Raw genomic sequence first — 19,165 nt, 5'->3', positions numbered from 1 at the left:
CAGAGGGCTTTACAATCTGTGCACATGCGACATCCTCTGTCCTTCCCTCACATCGGCACAGGAAAAACTCCCTTTAACAGGGAGAAAAAAGGAAGAAACCTATGGGAGAACGACAGAGGAGGGATCCTTCTCCCAGGATGGACAGAATGCAATAGATGTCATGTGTACAGAATGAGCAGCATAACAGAGATACTACACATTCAATGTATATGACATAAATGATTCATATAATAAGACTACTTATAATAACAGCAGCAATTATTACAGTAGAATTATAGCCATGAAAATAGGGATAGTAATGTGACTAATAATAATAATCGAAGTAGCAGTGGGTGTCAGTCGGCTCACAGCAGGAGGCACGACTACGGTCCAGGTACCACAACGATTCATGGAAACCTGCAGAACGAGAAAGCAAAAGGGCTTCAGGGTGGAAGTAAAGCTAAAATGCTTAATGGTACAGGTAATAGTAATAGTAATGTGACTAGTAATAATAATGGTGGTAGCAGTCGGTGTCAGCAGGGCCGTAGCAGGATGCACGTCCACGGTCCAGGTACAGCCACGATTTATAGAAGCCTGCGAAGCGAGAAAGCACAAAGACTCCAGGGTACAAGCAAGTCAATAAGCGTAATAGTACAGGCAATAATAATAGTAATGTGACTAATAATGATAGTGGTAGTAGTAGTGGGTGTCAGCAGGGCCTCAGTAGGTGGCACGATGACAGTCCAAATATAACCCCGATTCCTGGGAACCTGCGAGGCGAGAAAGCACAAGAACTCCGGGGAAGAAGCAAAATCAGTAATGTGCATAAATAGGAGATTAATACATAAAGAAGGAGGGAGAGAAGAGGAGAGAGGAGCTCAGCATATCCTAGGTAGTCCCCGGCTGTCTAGGCATATAGCAGCATATCTAGGGGCTGGACCAAGGCGAACCTGAACCAGCCCTAACTATAAGCGCTATCAAAAAGGAAAGTCTTAAGCCTGCTCTTGAAAGTGGTGAGTGTGTCTGCCCCCGGACTGAAACTGGAACCTGGTTCCACAGAAGAGGAGCCTGATAACTGAAGGCTCTGGCTCCCATCCTACTTTTATATACTCTAGGAACCACAAGTAACCCTGCATTGATTGAGCGCAGCTCTCTAGTTGGGTAATATGGAACTATAAGTTCCTTAAGATAAGACGGTGCCTGACCAGTTAGAGCTTTGTAGGTAAGTAAAAGAATTTTAAATTCTATTCTTGATTTAACAGGGAGCCAGTGCAGAGAAGCTAATACTGGAGTAATATGATCTCTTTTCTTAGTTTTTGTTAGAACACGTGCTGCAGCATTCTGGATCAACTGTAAAGATCTAAGAGACCTATTAGAGCAGCCTGATAATAAGGAGTTACAGTAATCTAGTCTAGAGGTAACAAATGCATGAACTAGTTTTTCTGCATCGCTTTGAGACAGGATTTGCCTGATTTTCGCAATGTTACGTAAATGAAAAAAGGCTGTCCTTGAGATCTGTTTTATATAAGAGTTAAAAGACAGATCCTGGTCAAAGATAACTCCAAGGTTCTTAACGGTAGTGCTGGATGCTAGAGCAATGCCATCTAGAGAAACTATATCGTTAGATAATTGAATTCGAAGGTGATCTGGGCCTAGTAGGATAACTTCTGTTTTTTCAGAGTTTAACATTAAAAAGTTACAGGTCATCCAGGTTTTTATGTCCGTAAGACATGCTTGAAGTTTAGAGAACTGGTTAGTTTCGTCTGGCTTAATTGATAGATATAACTGGGTATCATCTGCATAACAATGAAGATGTTGATGATGATTTCAAATTCTCTGCCTGAGGTTATTGGAAAATGAATGATGTTTGTAATATTGGAGCGAGTACTTATAAATATAAGACCTGCTTTTTGTAATTTATCCACTTATAATCTATTACCTACTACAAGATTACAAAAGATTAAGAACTGCAGTGGTTAATCATGTTTTATAGTTTTCATGACTATAGCGGCACCAGTGCTATATCCAAGCAGGCAGCAAAACAGGCAGCTAATGCACATAAATACAGTGCATTAGCTGCCTGTTTTTGTCTTGTTTTCCATTCTGCTCCATACCTTTCTCGATGCAAAGAAACTGTAAAGCGTTAATAATTAGAAAATAATAACTATAATTGATATCTCCCAAAAATGCGGCTTTAGGGTTTTCAGGGGGTCCAGGGTGTTAATTAGGCATGTGACCCCCAGTATTCTGTGCAATGCTTCACTTGCTCTTCTTTTCTTCTTTTTCTTTTTTTTTCTTTTCTTTGCACCAAATAAAGTTTATGAAGATTGGAGGAGTATGTATTTGCTCAAACAATATTACCATAAATCAAATAGAGCCAGAAGGTTGAATAATGTAAAGTTAATAAACAAGAGCGTTCATAAAGCTTCATAGTTTGCTGATGATCCCCAGTGACTCCATAGTCCAATTTAATTTATAAACCACTAAAATGCCGTGTAAGAGACTTAAGACATTTCTTTTCAATCTACTGACAAATATACCACCTTCCCAATTATGCAATTTTACTTTTTTAAATTTGATGAGAAATTATTGTGAACATATCGCCACAAACCTATTTAAAAAGATCGTCCCTGTGTGTTTGTGTCTATGTGTGTGTGTGTGTGTGTGTGTGTGTGTGTGTGTGTGTGTGTGTGTGTGTGTGTGTGTGTGTGTGTGTGTGTGTGTGTGTGTGTGTGTGTGTGTGTGCGTGTGTGTGTTATGCTGCACCCTTGCAGGTCGTTTGCGTTCTTCTGTTGTTTTGAATGTAAACCTTTCGACCTCTGCTCTCTTGACCCGCATCTAAACTGTGTGTGCTTCACATGAAGGCAGATAAAGGAAATCATGCTACTTAAAGCTCAAACCCTATGTACCTAACAACAAACTTTCTGTTTATTCAAACCCTATAGCATGATAGATTTTGTCCCCTTCGAAAACAGCTTTTCTACTCTGTATAAAGGCAATCCAAATGTAATGGAGGTTCTTTTGTATCCGGCTTCTCGTCCACAAGCAGCTTTTCAAAGGACTCTGCTCCTTCATACAGACCAGCTGAACTTTTTCCCTTTTGACCCTTCGCTGACTGTATGTGCATCTGTGTGCACATTAGGTGTTTCTGTGTCTCTCAAGGTTAACCTGTACACAAGTACCCATAGTACATTAGTGTTGTGTGTAATGGAGCCCTGTTCTTCCCCTTACCAGCTCTGTACTTGTATACACAAGTTTGCTTTCTTCGCCGCTGTTCTGATTTCACACTTGCTCCAAGAAAGCACCTCGTCGACTTGTGTGTGTATTTTAGTGAGCAAATGTGTGTGTTACTACAGTGACTACATTTAGACAGAAAAATCTGACCACTATTTACATTTTATCAAAGCAGCATCAGAATAAGTCTGACTCTGATGTGACTGTTTACATAATTTCTACAGTATTGGAGAAGGAATACTATCAGGCATCAGAAAAGATGCCCAGCTAATGCTACTGTACACAGGGCTAACAGGTTAGTTCAACACACACCATCAATATTGTGTCATTTGTTGCAGAAGATCTAGTCAAAGTTAAGTAGCCAGAATAAGCCAAACTGAGGAAGAATTGTAAAAAGAATGAATACTGCTGTAATATATATATATCAGCAGAGTTGGAGATTACTACTCATCTCTAAGCCATGTGTTCAAAGTGTGACACATGGCAAAAGCATACTGGAGTATTTTTGACCACTGTTATGTGATAACATTGACGACATTACACACAGAGACACACACATACACACAAACACACAGCAGCAGCAGCATTATCTTGCCTTACCTTGGCATGGCTGTGAGGCTGTTCAGGTATGTGATGTGATGATGAGCGACAGCCTCCTGACACAGTCATGTCCATCAGTTTCCTCAGCGGACACCAACACCAGCAACCTCTTTCAGCTGAGACCAGCCCTCCTGTCCAAAACCATTGCCAGGGGTCTCCCAAGATGCTTGTCAAAGGACATCAAACCATATGTATGTGTGTGTGTGTGTGTGTGTGTGTGTGTGTGTGTGTGTGTGTGTGTGTGTGTGTGTGTGTGTGTGTGTGTGTGTGTGTGTGTGTGTGTGTGTGTGTGTGTGTGTGTGTGTGTTTTGTGTTCAGGATAGGATATTTCAGTAGTCAACAGAGTGGGATCTGTTCTCCACCATAGGCAGTTTGCTCATGAAGTGCTTACACAAGTAGAACTATTTGAATGTGCTTACTGTTGAATGTTTTTTAAAAGTGTGTACTTGAGCCTCCAGCACTTTTTTGATACATGTAGAAAAGAGATTGAATTTCCACAAATCTCATGTGAATGATGAACAATCCAGAATCTCCCATAGCTGTGTGCGATAGTTGGGTCCATAATTGGTCATTTTTAAAGCCCTAGAATGTGATCATTTTCATACTTATCAAAACCATAAAGTTGACCCTGTCAACTGTATGGAAGCATCTGTATTTGTTATGTTTATCCATGTAATTATTCCGGTTTTTTTTATTTATAGTAAATTGAAGTTTTCTTTTAAAGCTGCAGTTGGTAATCTTGAGAAATTTACAAGAGTATGTAAGATTTTAAAAGTTATCCAACTGAAAAACCCAGCCCAGTGTTGTCAACTCTTCTCTAATGGAAGTAGCTAGCAGCACTAGCTCCAAAAGTTGCTAAATCTAGTAAGAAAAGTCTTCAACACTGACAGCCCTTCAGGCCTCCCTCCAATGCCACTCCCCCAAAATGATCATGATGAACGTAAACAACAGACATGGCTATTGATAGTACCCACGGCTGTCAAGCTATCAGGAGACTCTGGTGACGAGCAATGGGTGCATAGGAAGAGCATGCAGGTGGCAGGGAAGTAAGCAGGTAATAATTTCAATCCGAGCCAAATGAAATGATTGGACCGGCTTATTATAGTCTTGCGACAGCCAAAGATACCGTTTTCTCTCTTTTGTCAGAGCATTTCACAGCAGATGTTTTTGCAGAAGATTAACAAACCTAGTTTTAACTGTATGTCCTTGCTTTCAGAAAGCATTCAAATGAGTTAGTTTGATTTACGTGAGTTTTTGTTTGCTGAATATGCAAATTCAGCTAAACGTAGTCAATACAACATTCTTTTTCATATTTGCTGTTTATGTTACTTGTTTGATAGACCTGTCTGGGCAGGTTGTTGTTCTCTTTTTCGGCCCGTTAGCCGAAGTCGGCCAATAAAAGCAATTCCATACAGCGTCCAGTGTTGAGGCGGCTGTCGGTCTGCTCTGAGTAAGTAGCCAGTCAAATCCTGGGTCAGCACTAGGTTTTCATTAGTGGCCTAATTCAAAGCGGCCCACATAGAGTGTCAGGATTGTCCCAGCCTGTTGTTGGAACCCCTTGTAACATACTCTAATGAGCAGCCGATGGGAAAGTTGTGGTCAGCTGTGTATTTGGAGCTGGTGTAGCTTATACGCTCAGAGAAGGTGAAGAGAAAGTCCCTGCTCAAAGGCCTGAATTAGCCCCATGAATCACTTGCTTTATTTTTCAGTTGTTTCTTAATCACGTAACCTGTTGAGTGTCGTGATTCATAGGACTCGCTGCTTGCTAAGGTTTACCCTGTGGAGTTCAAGCGAGAGGCCGGCTTTCTCAGTGGACTATCCAGTGAGTGAACTGGACGCTGTTAGTGTGTTTATAAAGGTGCGTCAACTGCAGCACTAACCAACCTTAACACCAGTGTGTAGGCAAAATGTTTCTTGTCAAATTGCAAGTATAAACGAATGCAAACATTCATTGAGCTTTAACCAGGCTAGTCCTGAGTGTTTGAGCAGTGCACAAAATGAAAGAGGTATCAACCTCCAGCACGTGGCTCCATTTGAAGGCTGCAAATGCCGTTTATCCTGATATATCGTAGGTGGTGTGAGTGTCTCCAGCCGCATTAATGTGAGCTGTCCTTTACACAGGAGGGTGTGTTAAGCCTGGCTTTTCACAGTCCATCAGGATGATCTCCAGTAGATGTTAATGAGCTTTCCCACTGATGTGGACTCAGTCGTCCAACTGGCCAGCTTTCTAAGGATTGTGCAGAGCAAGGGCTCACAAAGCTATGCCAACATGCTTTCATGTGTAAAACATCTGTAAGTCATTATTATTGGTATCTTTTTAACATATAGTAGTAGTAGTTGAACTCAGTATCTTAAGTTATAACATACCAATGCTATTGATTGATTGACATTACTAAGGAAAGCAAAACTATATTTGTAATTTTACCCTGACAACCGGGAGGCTTTTAAGAAGTGTTTCTTTTAGTTTATATTGCTTCAAAGACCAGGCTTGATCATGCTGTTCCTCTTGAATAAGAAACTCATCATTCTCAATTTCATTATCTTCTGCCACCATGGCAACATTAGGCAGAAAGGCAGCTCTTGATGTTTGCTTCTGTGCATCTCACCTAAATGAGGGCAACCATTTTAATGCAGCATGCAGTTTGTTCATGTTATTGATTGTCCACACAAATACATCAACAGCGTGGATGCAAGACTCCTTGTAATATGTGGCTCCCTGGATATGCCTGGGGGGAAAAAAACAAATGAATGCTATATTTTTGTTTCATTTGTATTCCTTTAATTCATGTTTTTATTCTCTATAAAAACCTGACATGAGAGCAGTGACTAAATCTACATAAGAATGTTCATTAATTGTTGGTGGGTTCATTTAACAAATACTGCAACCAGCCAAATTCCATCCAACACCAATATGTATGTGAACCATTTTTGACATAGGCCAGTGTGCATAAGTACTTCTGTGTAAGTGTAAGTGTGTGAGAGACTGTCGGGGTTGGAATGTGACGTGAGAGCACTAATCAGAGCCAGCTGGGGCCAACGGTGAGATTAAAGTTAAAACACAAAAACAATCAGCTGGGATAAGTATACTATCGCTATGGGTTACTGCCCCCATTCCAGCCTCACCCAGAGAGAGACAGAAAGAGAGAGAGAGAGGGCGGATGGTTAGACGGATGGATTGGACTCTACCCAGCCATGCTGGCACCCTCTGATAAAGAACTCCTTTGTTTTCTCTTGATCCCTTCATCTCAGAAGTGAGTCTGGTCTCACCACAAAATGCACATGACACACATCAACACAGCCAGTCAGGGCTACAGGACGTCCTCTGCATACAGTATGTAGCCTTTTGTGTGTTGTGTGTGTGTGTGTGTGTGTGTGTGTGTGTGTGTGTGTGTGTGTGTGTGTGTGTGTGTGTGTGTGTGTGTGTGTGTGTGTGTGTGTGTGTGTGTGTGTGTGTGTGTGTGTGTTCTTATATATCTGCATTTATGAGAGCCAGGTCCTTAGACCTTGCACCAGGTCAGGTCTAAGGTTTAGGCATAGAATTAAGATATGTCAAAATATATGAATAAACAAATCTTAACTGAAGATCCATGAACAAGCGTTTTCCACAGATTTCAACAATTGTTCTCATGGAGCTAGCTCATAAAGGATGTAAATTGGGTCACAAACCAATCAACCAAGTGTTTTCCAAACCACGGATATGTTGAATCTGAACCTGAAATATGTTTTTTGATTTTCTAAATTGTTTTGCAAATTTCCCCGCTGTGGGACTAATAAAGGATTATCTTATCTTATCTTTAACCATGCTTGGCACCAATGTAATGGGGAGAAAAAATTAACATGCATGGTGAAGTTTCTTCTCATTTAGAGGTGAATGTTAAATCATAATCCAGGTAACTTCCAATATGTCTTGATTGATTGGACTAGATTGAGGTTAGGACTCTAGAGTTCCAGATTCCAGTGCCATACAACTTCGGTCTCATTTTTCTTGTTTTGGCTATTGTCTCTATCTTAAACATTAACATTGTTTTTCATCAAAAATGAATTGCTGGAGTTGCTCCATGGTAACACTATCACCCAAACGGTCAGATGAATCACAATTCCATATAGATACATAATAAATAAATACAGACTGATTTCCTGGTTCAACTCTGACCTGCTGTTCTTACTATAGTCCAAACTCTTTACTAAAGTGGACCTAACCCTTAGACCTACCCCAAACCTAGTCCAATCAAGTGTAAGGATTGCACATGCTATGAAAATAAGACACAAATCATCACAAGAAAAATGTTTTTCTTCTTCTTGTGGTTTTGCCATCTCTGTAGCTACTGTTGTGAGTAACCAAACTGACATGAATGATGAAAGAAACTGTGACTATAAGACCCAAATTGTGATAAAAAGAGGAGCATGTTTAGCAATAAAATCAAGTGTGTTCTTATTGTTTCAGTTACAACTAGAGTATTTGTTGTGCTTTGCATTTGAGACTAGATTTAGTGTTGGTATGAAAATGAAAGTGTGTATGCTAGAGTCTGTGTGTGTTTGTGTGAGAGTATAAGAGGATTAAGGCCTGTTCACAGCTGAGGATGCAGACTGCATTTTTTCTGATCAGTTCCTCTGTTTGTCCGATTGGCTGATGAGGTATTAACTTGCCTGTGTTGTTATACCCCCCACCCCCACCCCCCGTTATCTCCACCTGTGGCATCCGGTGCTGTTTTCTACTTTGTATCTTGGGTCAACTTGCACCTTCTTTTGAAGTTCGGCCACTGGTATTGTCACAGAACACAGTTACAGTCCAAGAGTCAAAATCAACAACAGAATGCCTTCCAAGATTAGGCTATACACGTGACAATAAGCTTTCTTGGTCAAAAACATTTTATTTCAATTACCTAAAATGGTCAAAATGCAATTTGAGAGATTTTTGCTTGAGAAAAATAATGCACTGGAGAAAACACCTCATGCAATATCCAAACAGTCACGTTTAAACTGCTATAATCAGCTTTAATATTTAAAATACATTTTTGGCATTAAAAATTAGATTTTAACAATAAGCCACTATATAGTTTATATACTATAAAAATCCATCAGCCGGCCTAAATCAGCCATCCTTTAAAAGCCTATATCAGTCAAACACTACAGTGGTTTCCATTTATTCATTGGCCTCTGCCCAGAACAGCATTATCTTCACATCACGTCGGACAAAACCACCTTGTTAATAACCATATTACTTTACCTAGTGACATCAGCCCCAGAGGAAAAGATCCCCAAAATTAGAGTGGTGGGGGATTGTGTCGGGGGCGTGAGAGGTTAAGACATATTGAATAGCTGGTGGGCGTCACACAATGAGGTGGATTAGGCAGCACTAGAAAAAGCCTTTAGGGCTTTACGGGGGTGTTCAGCAGCTTATAGCGCCTACAATAACATTGCAACAGTGCAGATGGAGAAAAAGGCTAGCTGGGAGGGCAAGTGGTTGGCAGACACTGTCAGTGAAGTAGGAACCACGGAAGCTGTAATGTAAAGAACAGATTAAACGATGAGTCACATTTTACTGATTGACAGGAAGAATACAGCTCATTAAAGTTACTAATGGGTAGAAAGAAGCAGCATTTTGCCATAGAGCCCTGGTCCTCATGAATGACCTCTGGGTGTCATATTGGTATTGAGACAAGGAGCTGGAGAACAGGAGCGGTGCTGGGCTTCGGAGGAGAGGTGAGGCTCAGTCTCAGTGGCTCCAGCACTTGTCTCTGCCTGCCTGGAGCTGTGGCTGGAAAAATGATATCATTGCTGATGACCCATATTCTTACAGATAAACCCTGGTACTGTGGTACTTTATGTTCTTGAGTAAAGAAACTGTGTTTTAAAGTGCAAAATCACTACCAGTGCTTTGCACAAGCGATTCCACTTTTACAGAACTCTGCACATTTCTGGTATGTTGTTCAGCTCATCGATGTTTCCATACAAACCATGTTCAGATAAACAGATGCTATATGATAAGTGTGGCACTTTGTTATACCGTGCCATTGCAGTTCCTAGAATGATGTAACAATATCATTATCCTGGGTTTCACCGGGGACATAACAATTCATGATTATCCTGAATGAACAACAATAAAGCAGCTGCATTGTCTAGAGTTACAGTTAAAGACCCATCAGTGCACACTGGGGTCTTTTATAGGTTTATAATCAGGACTCATTAAAATTTGGGGAATTTTCGGATTAAAACAGTTATTGCAACTATTAGCAATTCCATCGAATAAAGCACCGGTATAAGTGGCTTTAAAAATCCACACATTATCTGAACTCAGAGCAGTATGAATCGACAGTCCTCGCCCCTGCCTGGGATTACTGCAGAATGTCTGCCCTGTGTAGTGCTGGGGAATTAAACAGGAGGGGGGTAGGCAGCGGGCTGGGATAACACCGCATTGTGGCACATTGCGTGTTACCGAGGATAATAACAGTGTGGTTTGTATTAGATTTCCCTTGTCTAAAGTAAGAAGCTCCCACTTCCTGCTTGCCCTACGTGACAAAGACAGTATCCATATTGGGCTCTGAACATCTGCAGGACGTATAAAACACACGCTGTGGTTTATGTCAGTATAATAATAATAACCAATCCTTTATTAGTCCCACAATGGGGAAATTATTTCTCTGCATTTAACCCATCCCGGAGGAGCAGCGGGCTGCAATGAAGCGCCCGGGGAGCAACTTGGGGTTAGGTGTCTCGCTCAAGGACACCTCGGCATGTTGCCGGTAGAGGGGTTTGAACCACCAACCTTGTGGTTACGGGACAAGCGCTCTACCTTATGTGCCACAGCCGCCCCAGCAGCTATGAGTTTGAGAAAGACTCTTAAGCTAATTAGACCTCCTGTTCATCTGAAGTTTACACCCTGGATCAGCATATCCAGGCTACCATACATTGATGCAACACTAAACAATATTGCCAGTGTTTTTTGCACATTCAGCTGGAATAATGCTTCTCAACGCATCATGCAGACCTGACATCAAACAAGCTAATCGGCTGGGGAGATATTTTCAAAGCAATAGGACAAAAGGTGAATTTTGTATAAGTATGAGAGAAACAGCCACCAGAATGCACGCTTCATTTAACAAGTGGCCATAGTCACTGTGACTTCACCCTTTGGTTTGTGGAGGTTTTGGTGGTTGTCATTTCGGTTGTTGGTGGTCGTCATTTCAGTTGTTGGTGGTCGTCATTTCGGTTGTTGGTTGTCTTCATTAAGGTAGTTAGTGGTCGTCATTAAGGTAGTTGGTGGTCATCATTAAGGTAGTTGGTGGTCGTCATTTAGGTAACTACCTTAATGATGACCACCAACTACCACCACCAACTGGTGGTCGTCATTAAAGTAGCTACCTTAATGATGACCACCAACTACCGCCACCAACTGGTGGTCGTCATTAAGGTAGTTGGTGGTCTTCATTTAGGTAGTTGGTGGTTGTCATTTAGGTAGTTGGTGGTCATCATTTGGATTTTTTGGGAGCCTGAAGTGACAGGTAGTTGGTGGTCGTCATTAAGGTAACTACCTAAATGAAGACCACCAACTACCGCTACCAACTGGTGGTCGTCATTTAGGTAGTTGGTGGCAGGAGAGGTTGAAGCTAAGTACAACCGAATGCTAAATAAGACATTTTTATGTGAACAAAATGTTAGAATTAACTTTCTTGTGAAATCTTGAAACACCCTGTGAAAGGGTTAAAGTTGTAAGACAAAACACTGAAAACTCACAGACCAGACCACGTTGTGGTAGCGACGCTATGTTCCCTATTTTACTAATTGTACATCATGCTATTTTGAAGAAAACTGTAGAACCTGCGATTGAGACCGTAAACTCATGTTTACAATGTTTCTGAGGTAATAAATCAAGTGAGAAGTATTGGCTTCACTTTTCAGAACCAGTGGTTGGCGCCTTTTTTTTTTGCACTTTTGTTCTCATGTAAGTGCATTATCATTTCCTGTTCTCAATTTGTTGATGACAGTCACGGATGCACACTGACGCACGCTCACAGGGCGTCGGCGATGGCCAGCAGAGCAGGCTGGCAGCAACAGATTAAATACAGCTAAGGGCCTGATGGACGTCCCAATACACTACATGCATCAAATTCTTAATACTTACGCACAGGACATTATGTCCACATAGCCTCGGATATGGTTTATAGCATGTTATAACAGTAATAGGTTCCTTATGGGGAAAATCCTCTGCAGAGCAACTTGGTCTCGTCTGGCTGTGGAGCAATGTGCGCATGTCAGATAAATGCTCTGTGTCACCCAGAGAATGTTGGTAGAAGTTTGGTTTCTTGGTGTCCCAGAATAACTCTTGTTCACTGATGCTGTGGCTTAATCCCACAGCTGTGGACTTCCTCTGCTAATAACACAGATGCAAGTTCATATCTGATGAGTAATTATGGTAAAGCAATTCATTCTTTCTGTTCAATCTAGTAATGATGCTGTACATTGGTTAGTGTCCTGTGCATCTTTGGCTGCTATGCACACATTTAAAATCATCTCATATTTCCTTTAGTATTTAAAATTGCCTTCATGTTTTCATCTATGCTGCAGAAACAGTGAGTTTGAGATCATTCTGGTTTATTATAACTTGAATCTTACTTTCATAGTTTTAACCATCATTTATATCAGTTATGATCACAGTGTATGTGATGGTAATAATACTATCTAGTTGGGACAATAAGTTAGTCAGTAAACTGCGTTAGATGTTTACAAGAGATAGTTTCAGTAATACTTTTACAGTTCACCTTCCCTTCCAAATTAATTTACAGTTATGTTTTTTTTGCAACCCATCTGATCAAATGATGGTGCATATTTTTTTACATGTGTCAGGTCAAGTGTATTAAAGACCTCTCAAACCATCAGCTTTTACATTAAACAGTAATACATTTACACTTGACCTTGAGTTAAGCATGACAAAATAAAATAATGAAAAATTGAGAAAGTTTTCAATTTATCAGGAGGTGAACTGGTCTAAGAAAATTTAAACAAGACTGAAGAAGAAAAAATTGTGGTACTTCACAAAAAGTTGGTGCTACGGACACACTTCATTTAACACTGAAAAAGTATAGCCAGCCTTAATTAACCTTGTGTTTCTGTCAGAATAAGAATACAGAGTATCTGTCAGAAGACAAGCTGTGCATGTGGACATTTGATATACACAGTTGTTTTGTCTGATTATCTGTGGTTGAAAACAGATCACCTGATGACCCCACTCAAAATGATCTCCCTCTCTCTCTCTCTCTCTCTCTCTCTCTGTCTCTGTGTGTGTCTCTCTGCAGAGCTGCAAAGGGAGGGCAGCATCGAGACCCTCAGTAACAGCTCGGGCTCAACCAGCGGCAGCATCCCACGCAACTTCGAGGGCTACCGCTCCCCCCTTCCCACCAACGAGAGCCAGCCGCTGAGCCTCTTCCCAACCAACTTCCCCTAGACACCCACCTCTTCTCCAAGAAGTACCACCACATAAGTCTGATCCCAGCTACATACAGTATTAGTGTTTTATTTCTTTCATGAACGGCCAATGCTTCTGTAGTTTGTACAAATTTCCGATAATTATAAATTGAAAATTTTATGAAACTATTTAGTATTCAAATTTTATTAATATCTGGGTGAAAATAGTGAGAAAAATGTGTTGTAGACTCTTGAAAGCTAATTTATTTTAAGCTTAACAGCTATTTAAAGTTCTGCCGAGCAATTAACCAAATCTAATGTGCAGATAAAATGCAGTTTCATCACAGAGTATTTTGATAAAGCGGTCAGGGAGGAACTTCCTTTATTTTTAATATCAGATTTTTAATAAAAGGCCAGAATCAGCCCAGCTCATCTATCGTACTCTGCTTGTAACCTTGCTGCTTTGTTAAATCAGAAGCTGTCTGACACAGACGTTGTTGGAGACCAGTGGTCCTCTCCTCTCTGCAGCTGATGTTTCCTCAGCCCGGGACACCATCATTCTTTGTGTGTATTGGAAGTTTTACGGTGTGCCTATTGTCTGAATGAGCCATGAGAGTGTGAGCGCCGACAAAAGAAACATGATTATTCCAGTCAGTGACGTGTAGCAGCTCCTTTTCCCTCCGTGTGTGTGCTGCTGCTCTCATGGCCTCTCCCTAAATGTTTGTTGATAAAATGTTTCCCTCTCATGTCTTTGATTATTATATAATTACATTTGAAAAGAGATGCAGTAATGAGATGACACTATTACTAAGTTGCTGAAGCCACTTAGATGTTGACCATGTAATTGAGACATTTCTGACATCATTTAGATATATTTTCCAACTTGGCCTTTCCAGATAGTCAATTTTAATTGAGCGGAGTAATAGAGGTCGTCATGCTCTATTCTGTACATTAGCAAGTTTGACCAAATTCTTTTTCTCGTCTCTAGTTATAGATATCTAAATAAATGCATTTACCTTAAATGTACTAGTTTTGTCTGAAGCAAAGAAGATTGAAATTCCTTTATTCAACACACTTTGCCTGTTAGTTTGTCCTAAGCAGAATGTTTGTATGGTGAAAATTGAAATGCACTATTTACAGAGACACATTAGAAACCATTTTAAATGATAATAGTAATGTACAATCCCACATGTCTGCGTGTTGTTGGACTGGCTGCATGCCATGTTGGCCCATTGTTGCTCTTTCAGTGAATGAGGGCATGCATCTACGTGTTTTAATTCAGAGCAAATGCTTGTTGTTGACAGTACGAATTGATTTGTGAAATACTTACTTGACTTTTCCCAGCAGTCATGCAAGAAAATAAAAACACAATAAAACACAAGGGAATAAAACTGTCTGTCTTTTTTCTCACTCTGATTAATCCTTATGTGCCTTTTCAGATTTCAACCATGTCGGTGACCATAAGCACATAGTACCATTGGTAATCAGTACCATATTTTATAACAGGCAGTAAAGTGCTTTTTATGGTCAACTCTGGCTTTGTTCCGAGAGAAAAATGAAAGGCCATATTTGTTTCTCTGCTAATCACAACAAAACTTAAGAGATTTTTTAAAAAGAAGAAGCAAATTAAATTAAATTATAATTTGCATTGAATTATCCTTATACGCTTTATTTCATTTCATTGATGTGTTCATAAACTACTGGCTATAAAATTAAAAAGAGGTCCTTGCCCAGCTACAATGGAATACATCCCAAAAACAAATCCACATTACAAAATGTGTTTATTTAGGATTTATTTATGAATAAAGTAGAAATAGGCTCCAGCTGACAGGAGGTTTATCTGGTACTTCATCAAGAGGAAAGCTAGGCATTATGCAACAAGCACAAGAGAAGAAACTGAAGCATTTTACAGGAATCTTTTTATTTGATTCAAACACATTTTAACAAACACTTTACACCGTTTTATTATGAATTTGTACATTTGGTAATTTGTAACAAGACTATTTTTTCTTTTTACTCATTACTTACTATCTATTTTCCTTCAATACCATCCTGTATTATGAACTTATTCTGCATATACTCCTCGAGTTATTAATATTATAATGTGCTTTCTGCAATCGAGGCAGTGTGATCTGTTCTGTGTTTAGGTATTTTGGAGGTAGGAACTTGAGGGGGGATTGATGGGGGGGATTCGCACCTACTGATGTTGAGTCTTTTAACAGGAAAGCAACCTGAACAGCAAACGGAACGCTTATCAATCATCTCAGGACTAATTGAGTACAATAAAAACTGAGTCTGAGTTTGATTGTCAAACATGTATTTAGCATGGGGTCACTACAAATAATTTGCATTAGCTTGGTTAGCATTAACATTTTAACTTCTAAACATCTGACTGGAAAAAAAGCATGCTAACAAATATTACAAACACTGTAATGCTAGCAGTTAAGCATGAACACAATTAATATAATGTAACCAGGTCCATCATCACTGCTCCTCGGGGATGGGCCAAATGCAGAAGAGAAATTTCGTGTATATATATAACTATGTGTGAAGGTGTACATGACCAAATAAAGCTGATTCTCATTCATTTTTCATTAGTTTCAAGAGTAGCCTACATTGTACAGCTTTACAGATATTCTTTTTTTTTTTTCAAACAAACTTTGTAATATATGTCCCTGCTTCCAACATGTGACTTTAGATTAATGTGTAACACAAACCATAAAAATGATGCTTGTGGCCAGTTATCAGATATCAGGCATCAGGCATTAATGGCTATAATAGCTTATAAATGTAGGTATTGTGTTGTGAAGTCCAGCATCTTCTGCAGAGGGGATTTAGAAATTGGGATGTTAAAGAAGTATTTTAATTTTAATATAATTTTTATTTGATTTATATAGCCTAAAGTCACAAAGTGTCCTCAGCGGGCTTTGCAATCTGTACACCACATGACATCCTCTGTTCTTGGATCCTCATATGGGATAAGGTCAAACTTTTCCCCCAAAAAACTTCAACTACCTTTTGAAGGATTTATAGGTGGCTGTTAAAATGTAGATTGAAATCTTTTGTATGTTGTTTTCTAATTATATGTAAAATGCTGATTAAAAACATATTTTAGATATTTTTATAAGTGAGCAACCCAGAATGATTTTAAAACATCAGTCATTTTCAAAGTCAAAGTCATTTTGTTTGCCAAAATTACAAATATAAGAACAAGACAGAGAAGCAGTTAATGCATGGACTCTTTTGCTGCTCAACCATACCAATCACTTTTGTCTCGGACTTACCTTGGAGGATTCCTGCATGTTTTACCATGTTTTACCATGTTTTACCAGCTCTGTTGTGCTGTAGTCTCCACATCCTTAAACAACCCAGTCTGCCCTGAAAATGGAAAAGATGCAAAGAAACACGGTGCTCCAGGACTCTGTTTGGTTTGGCCTGGACCTCTAGGGACCTCTCCAAGTTAATTTTGAGGGAAATAAATAATATCACATTTTCTGAGGAACCTGAGAGAACTGAATTATTTAGAATAATTTAATTCAGAGAGTGACATGATTTTGATGATTAGTTGATTATCTCTGGTTCAAGGTGCTGATCAGCTGCTGCAGAAAACTTACATATTGACACAAGGACCAAGGCCATTTTTAGATTCATGTCATTGATCCTTAACCCCCCATAAGACTGCATATAGATCATAACTGTCAAGGAAGAGTTCATTCTTTGAACTATCATTCAATTTCATCCCACCACCTAAAACCCCCAAATCTTTTACAGACTTTACTTACATCAGGATAATTTGATGTTTGTAGTTTTTCTTACCTCCTGTAGTCACCTCCAGGAGGTTTGTAAACCACAGAGACAGCGTTGCTACCACTAAAACTCACCATCAGTGTGTCAAGACCTGTACAGCGTAGAATGTCCAAGTAAAAGTCGGTGATGTGCTCGCTGATCTGAGCTCAGGATTTGAATCAGGAACATAAGCAGTATATTTTCTGGATCAGCTTCATTTTCATCCGCCATGTTTATCCTTAAAGAAACACATGAATCAGTTTCCATTCTCATGAGCTGCTTTAGTTGTCTGTCATTTTACAAGACAATTAATAAAACACTTACCTGAGGAACAGAGGAAGCAGTGGCCCACTTACAGTTTCCTACAAATTTAGGCTCACTTTCATTTCAATTAGCCCACATTAATACAAAGTGTGAAATTGTATGTCAGCTCAGTATTGTTAAGGGGGCACAGCTATTTGCATTGCGATGAAGTCATACTCCACTCATCTCTATGTTCAACTAATATTGACCGCGACGGCGTTTATGTCACAATGACACATTTGCTTTTTTTTTTTATTAACGTTTTATTCATTTATGAAACTTCAAATAATTAGATTTAAATACAATCTTCAATTGCAGTCATCTTTAATTGCAACTTGATTTGAAACTGGTCCAAATGCTGGGGAAAATTGTGTTTGACAATAATCAAACACTAAAATATAACAGGAAATCGAAACTGAGTCTTTTCCTTAGATTTGTCTTTCTAGTCTTGAAGAGAAGTTGTGTTTATTTTGTGTCAGTCATTATGTTTTCAGTAGTGTAGCAGGATTTCTGTGTCTCATCCGCGTTGTGTTAAAGCAGAGGGCTAAAGAGCCTCTCCCTCCGGCATACAGGTCTCGCTGGTCCTCTGCTGCGCTCCTAATGTGATTCAATGTTCCCAGCGCTGCAGCTTCTAATTCAATTTCTCCACGCTGTCAACACATCTGCAAACACACAAAAGAATATTTTGCTGGTTTAAAAGAGAAGTGTCTCAACGAAAATGGTATAGTAAAAAATTACGTGCGCTGGGTGGTAGATGCTTTTAATATTATTTCATGATTAAGAATGAGTTGAAAGCTTCTCCTGAACAACACAAAAACATACAAGGTTTACAAGTGTAATCCCTCTCTTTCTTTTGATGGCGCAAACTAACCCGTAATTTCAAACATAGGGTTAAAACACATAAAGACCACCATAAAGGAGGGATTTTTACAGTTCGGTTTGATGAAATACTTTCATCTTTTTCAAAATAAAATGATTTTTGCGAATGCGAATAGAAAACACGAAAAGTCCATCAAATAAATGTATTTACAGAGAGGTTTTTGAATATAGAAATGCAACCCTTTTTTTCTAAATCTGCACATGTAACATCTATTTAAAAAGAAAGTCGATTTTGCAAAGGCCTTTTTGTTTTTGCTGAAATATTTTTTTTTTTTCCGTGACCGTTTTTTATGTTTCGGGGACCCACAACATTTATAAAGGCCGTTTTCAGCCGTTACTGCATGTTTGTGGAACAGGTATTTTTAATAAGATGACTCAATTGGATCGATTTGTTTAATTGTATCAAAATGTGAATCAACTAAAATACTCTTATGTCTCTATTGATGATTTCAAAGGTCCTCCTGTTCATACAGAGGGCTTTGCTGCACAACGGGAAGGTCACCTCAAACCAGAAACGACAACCGACAACAGAGGGGTTTTTTTCTATTCATGCTTCAGGGAAAAATTGAGGGAGTAATGACAGTAGGTAAATGTCTCTGTGATCTATTTGGAGGCATGCGTCACCTCAAAGGCACAACGGGATACGCGTTCGCACAATTCGGCAGTGCGTCATGCATTCATTCACCTGTGGTCACCTGTGATTTTGTTCCCATTCTGATTGACCGCCCAATAGTCTCCTTAGAACAATAATCTAAGGCACACTCTCACCGTAATTAAAATACTAAATAATAACATAATTAGACAGTGTATTAAAATCATTGCATTGTTAGAAGTTGAAGAGCAAAATCAAATCAAAACTTTCTTTGCGGGACTAAACCCGATCAGCCTGAACCCTGTGTGATTGTCTAGAGCATCATGGTGTTTGCTGCTGTAATGCCTGTGGATGTGACATCTCTGTCACACCTCTCTGTCTCCCCTGGAT

General features: G+C 39.5%; 1 protein-coding gene across 3 annotated transcripts in view; it reads left to right on the top strand.

Moving 5' to 3' along the window:
- The window catches only part of bcas3 (BCAS3 microtubule associated cell migration factor), a 330,904-nt gene extending 316,311 nt beyond the window's left edge, over positions 1 to 14,593 (top strand). For all 3 annotated transcript variants that reach the window (XM_054596895.1, XM_054596893.1, XM_054596894.1), the window contains one exon: positions 13,107 to 14,593. In XM_054596895.1, coding sequence (XP_054452870.1) covers positions 13,107 to 13,255 — 149 coding nt within the window. In that variant the 3' untranslated portion in view covers positions 13,256 to 14,593. The remainder of the gene's footprint in view (positions 1 to 13,106) is intronic.
- The last annotated feature ends 4,572 nt before the right edge of the window (positions 14,594 to 19,165 follow it).

This window comes from Anoplopoma fimbria, chromosome 1 (assembly GCF_027596085.1).
Source record: "Anoplopoma fimbria isolate UVic2021 breed Golden Eagle Sablefish chromosome 1, Afim_UVic_2022, whole genome shotgun sequence".
Taxonomy (NCBI): Eukaryota; Metazoa; Chordata; class Actinopteri; order Perciformes; family Anoplopomatidae; genus Anoplopoma; species Anoplopoma fimbria.
This window is presented reverse-complemented; position numbering and strand designations above follow the sequence as displayed.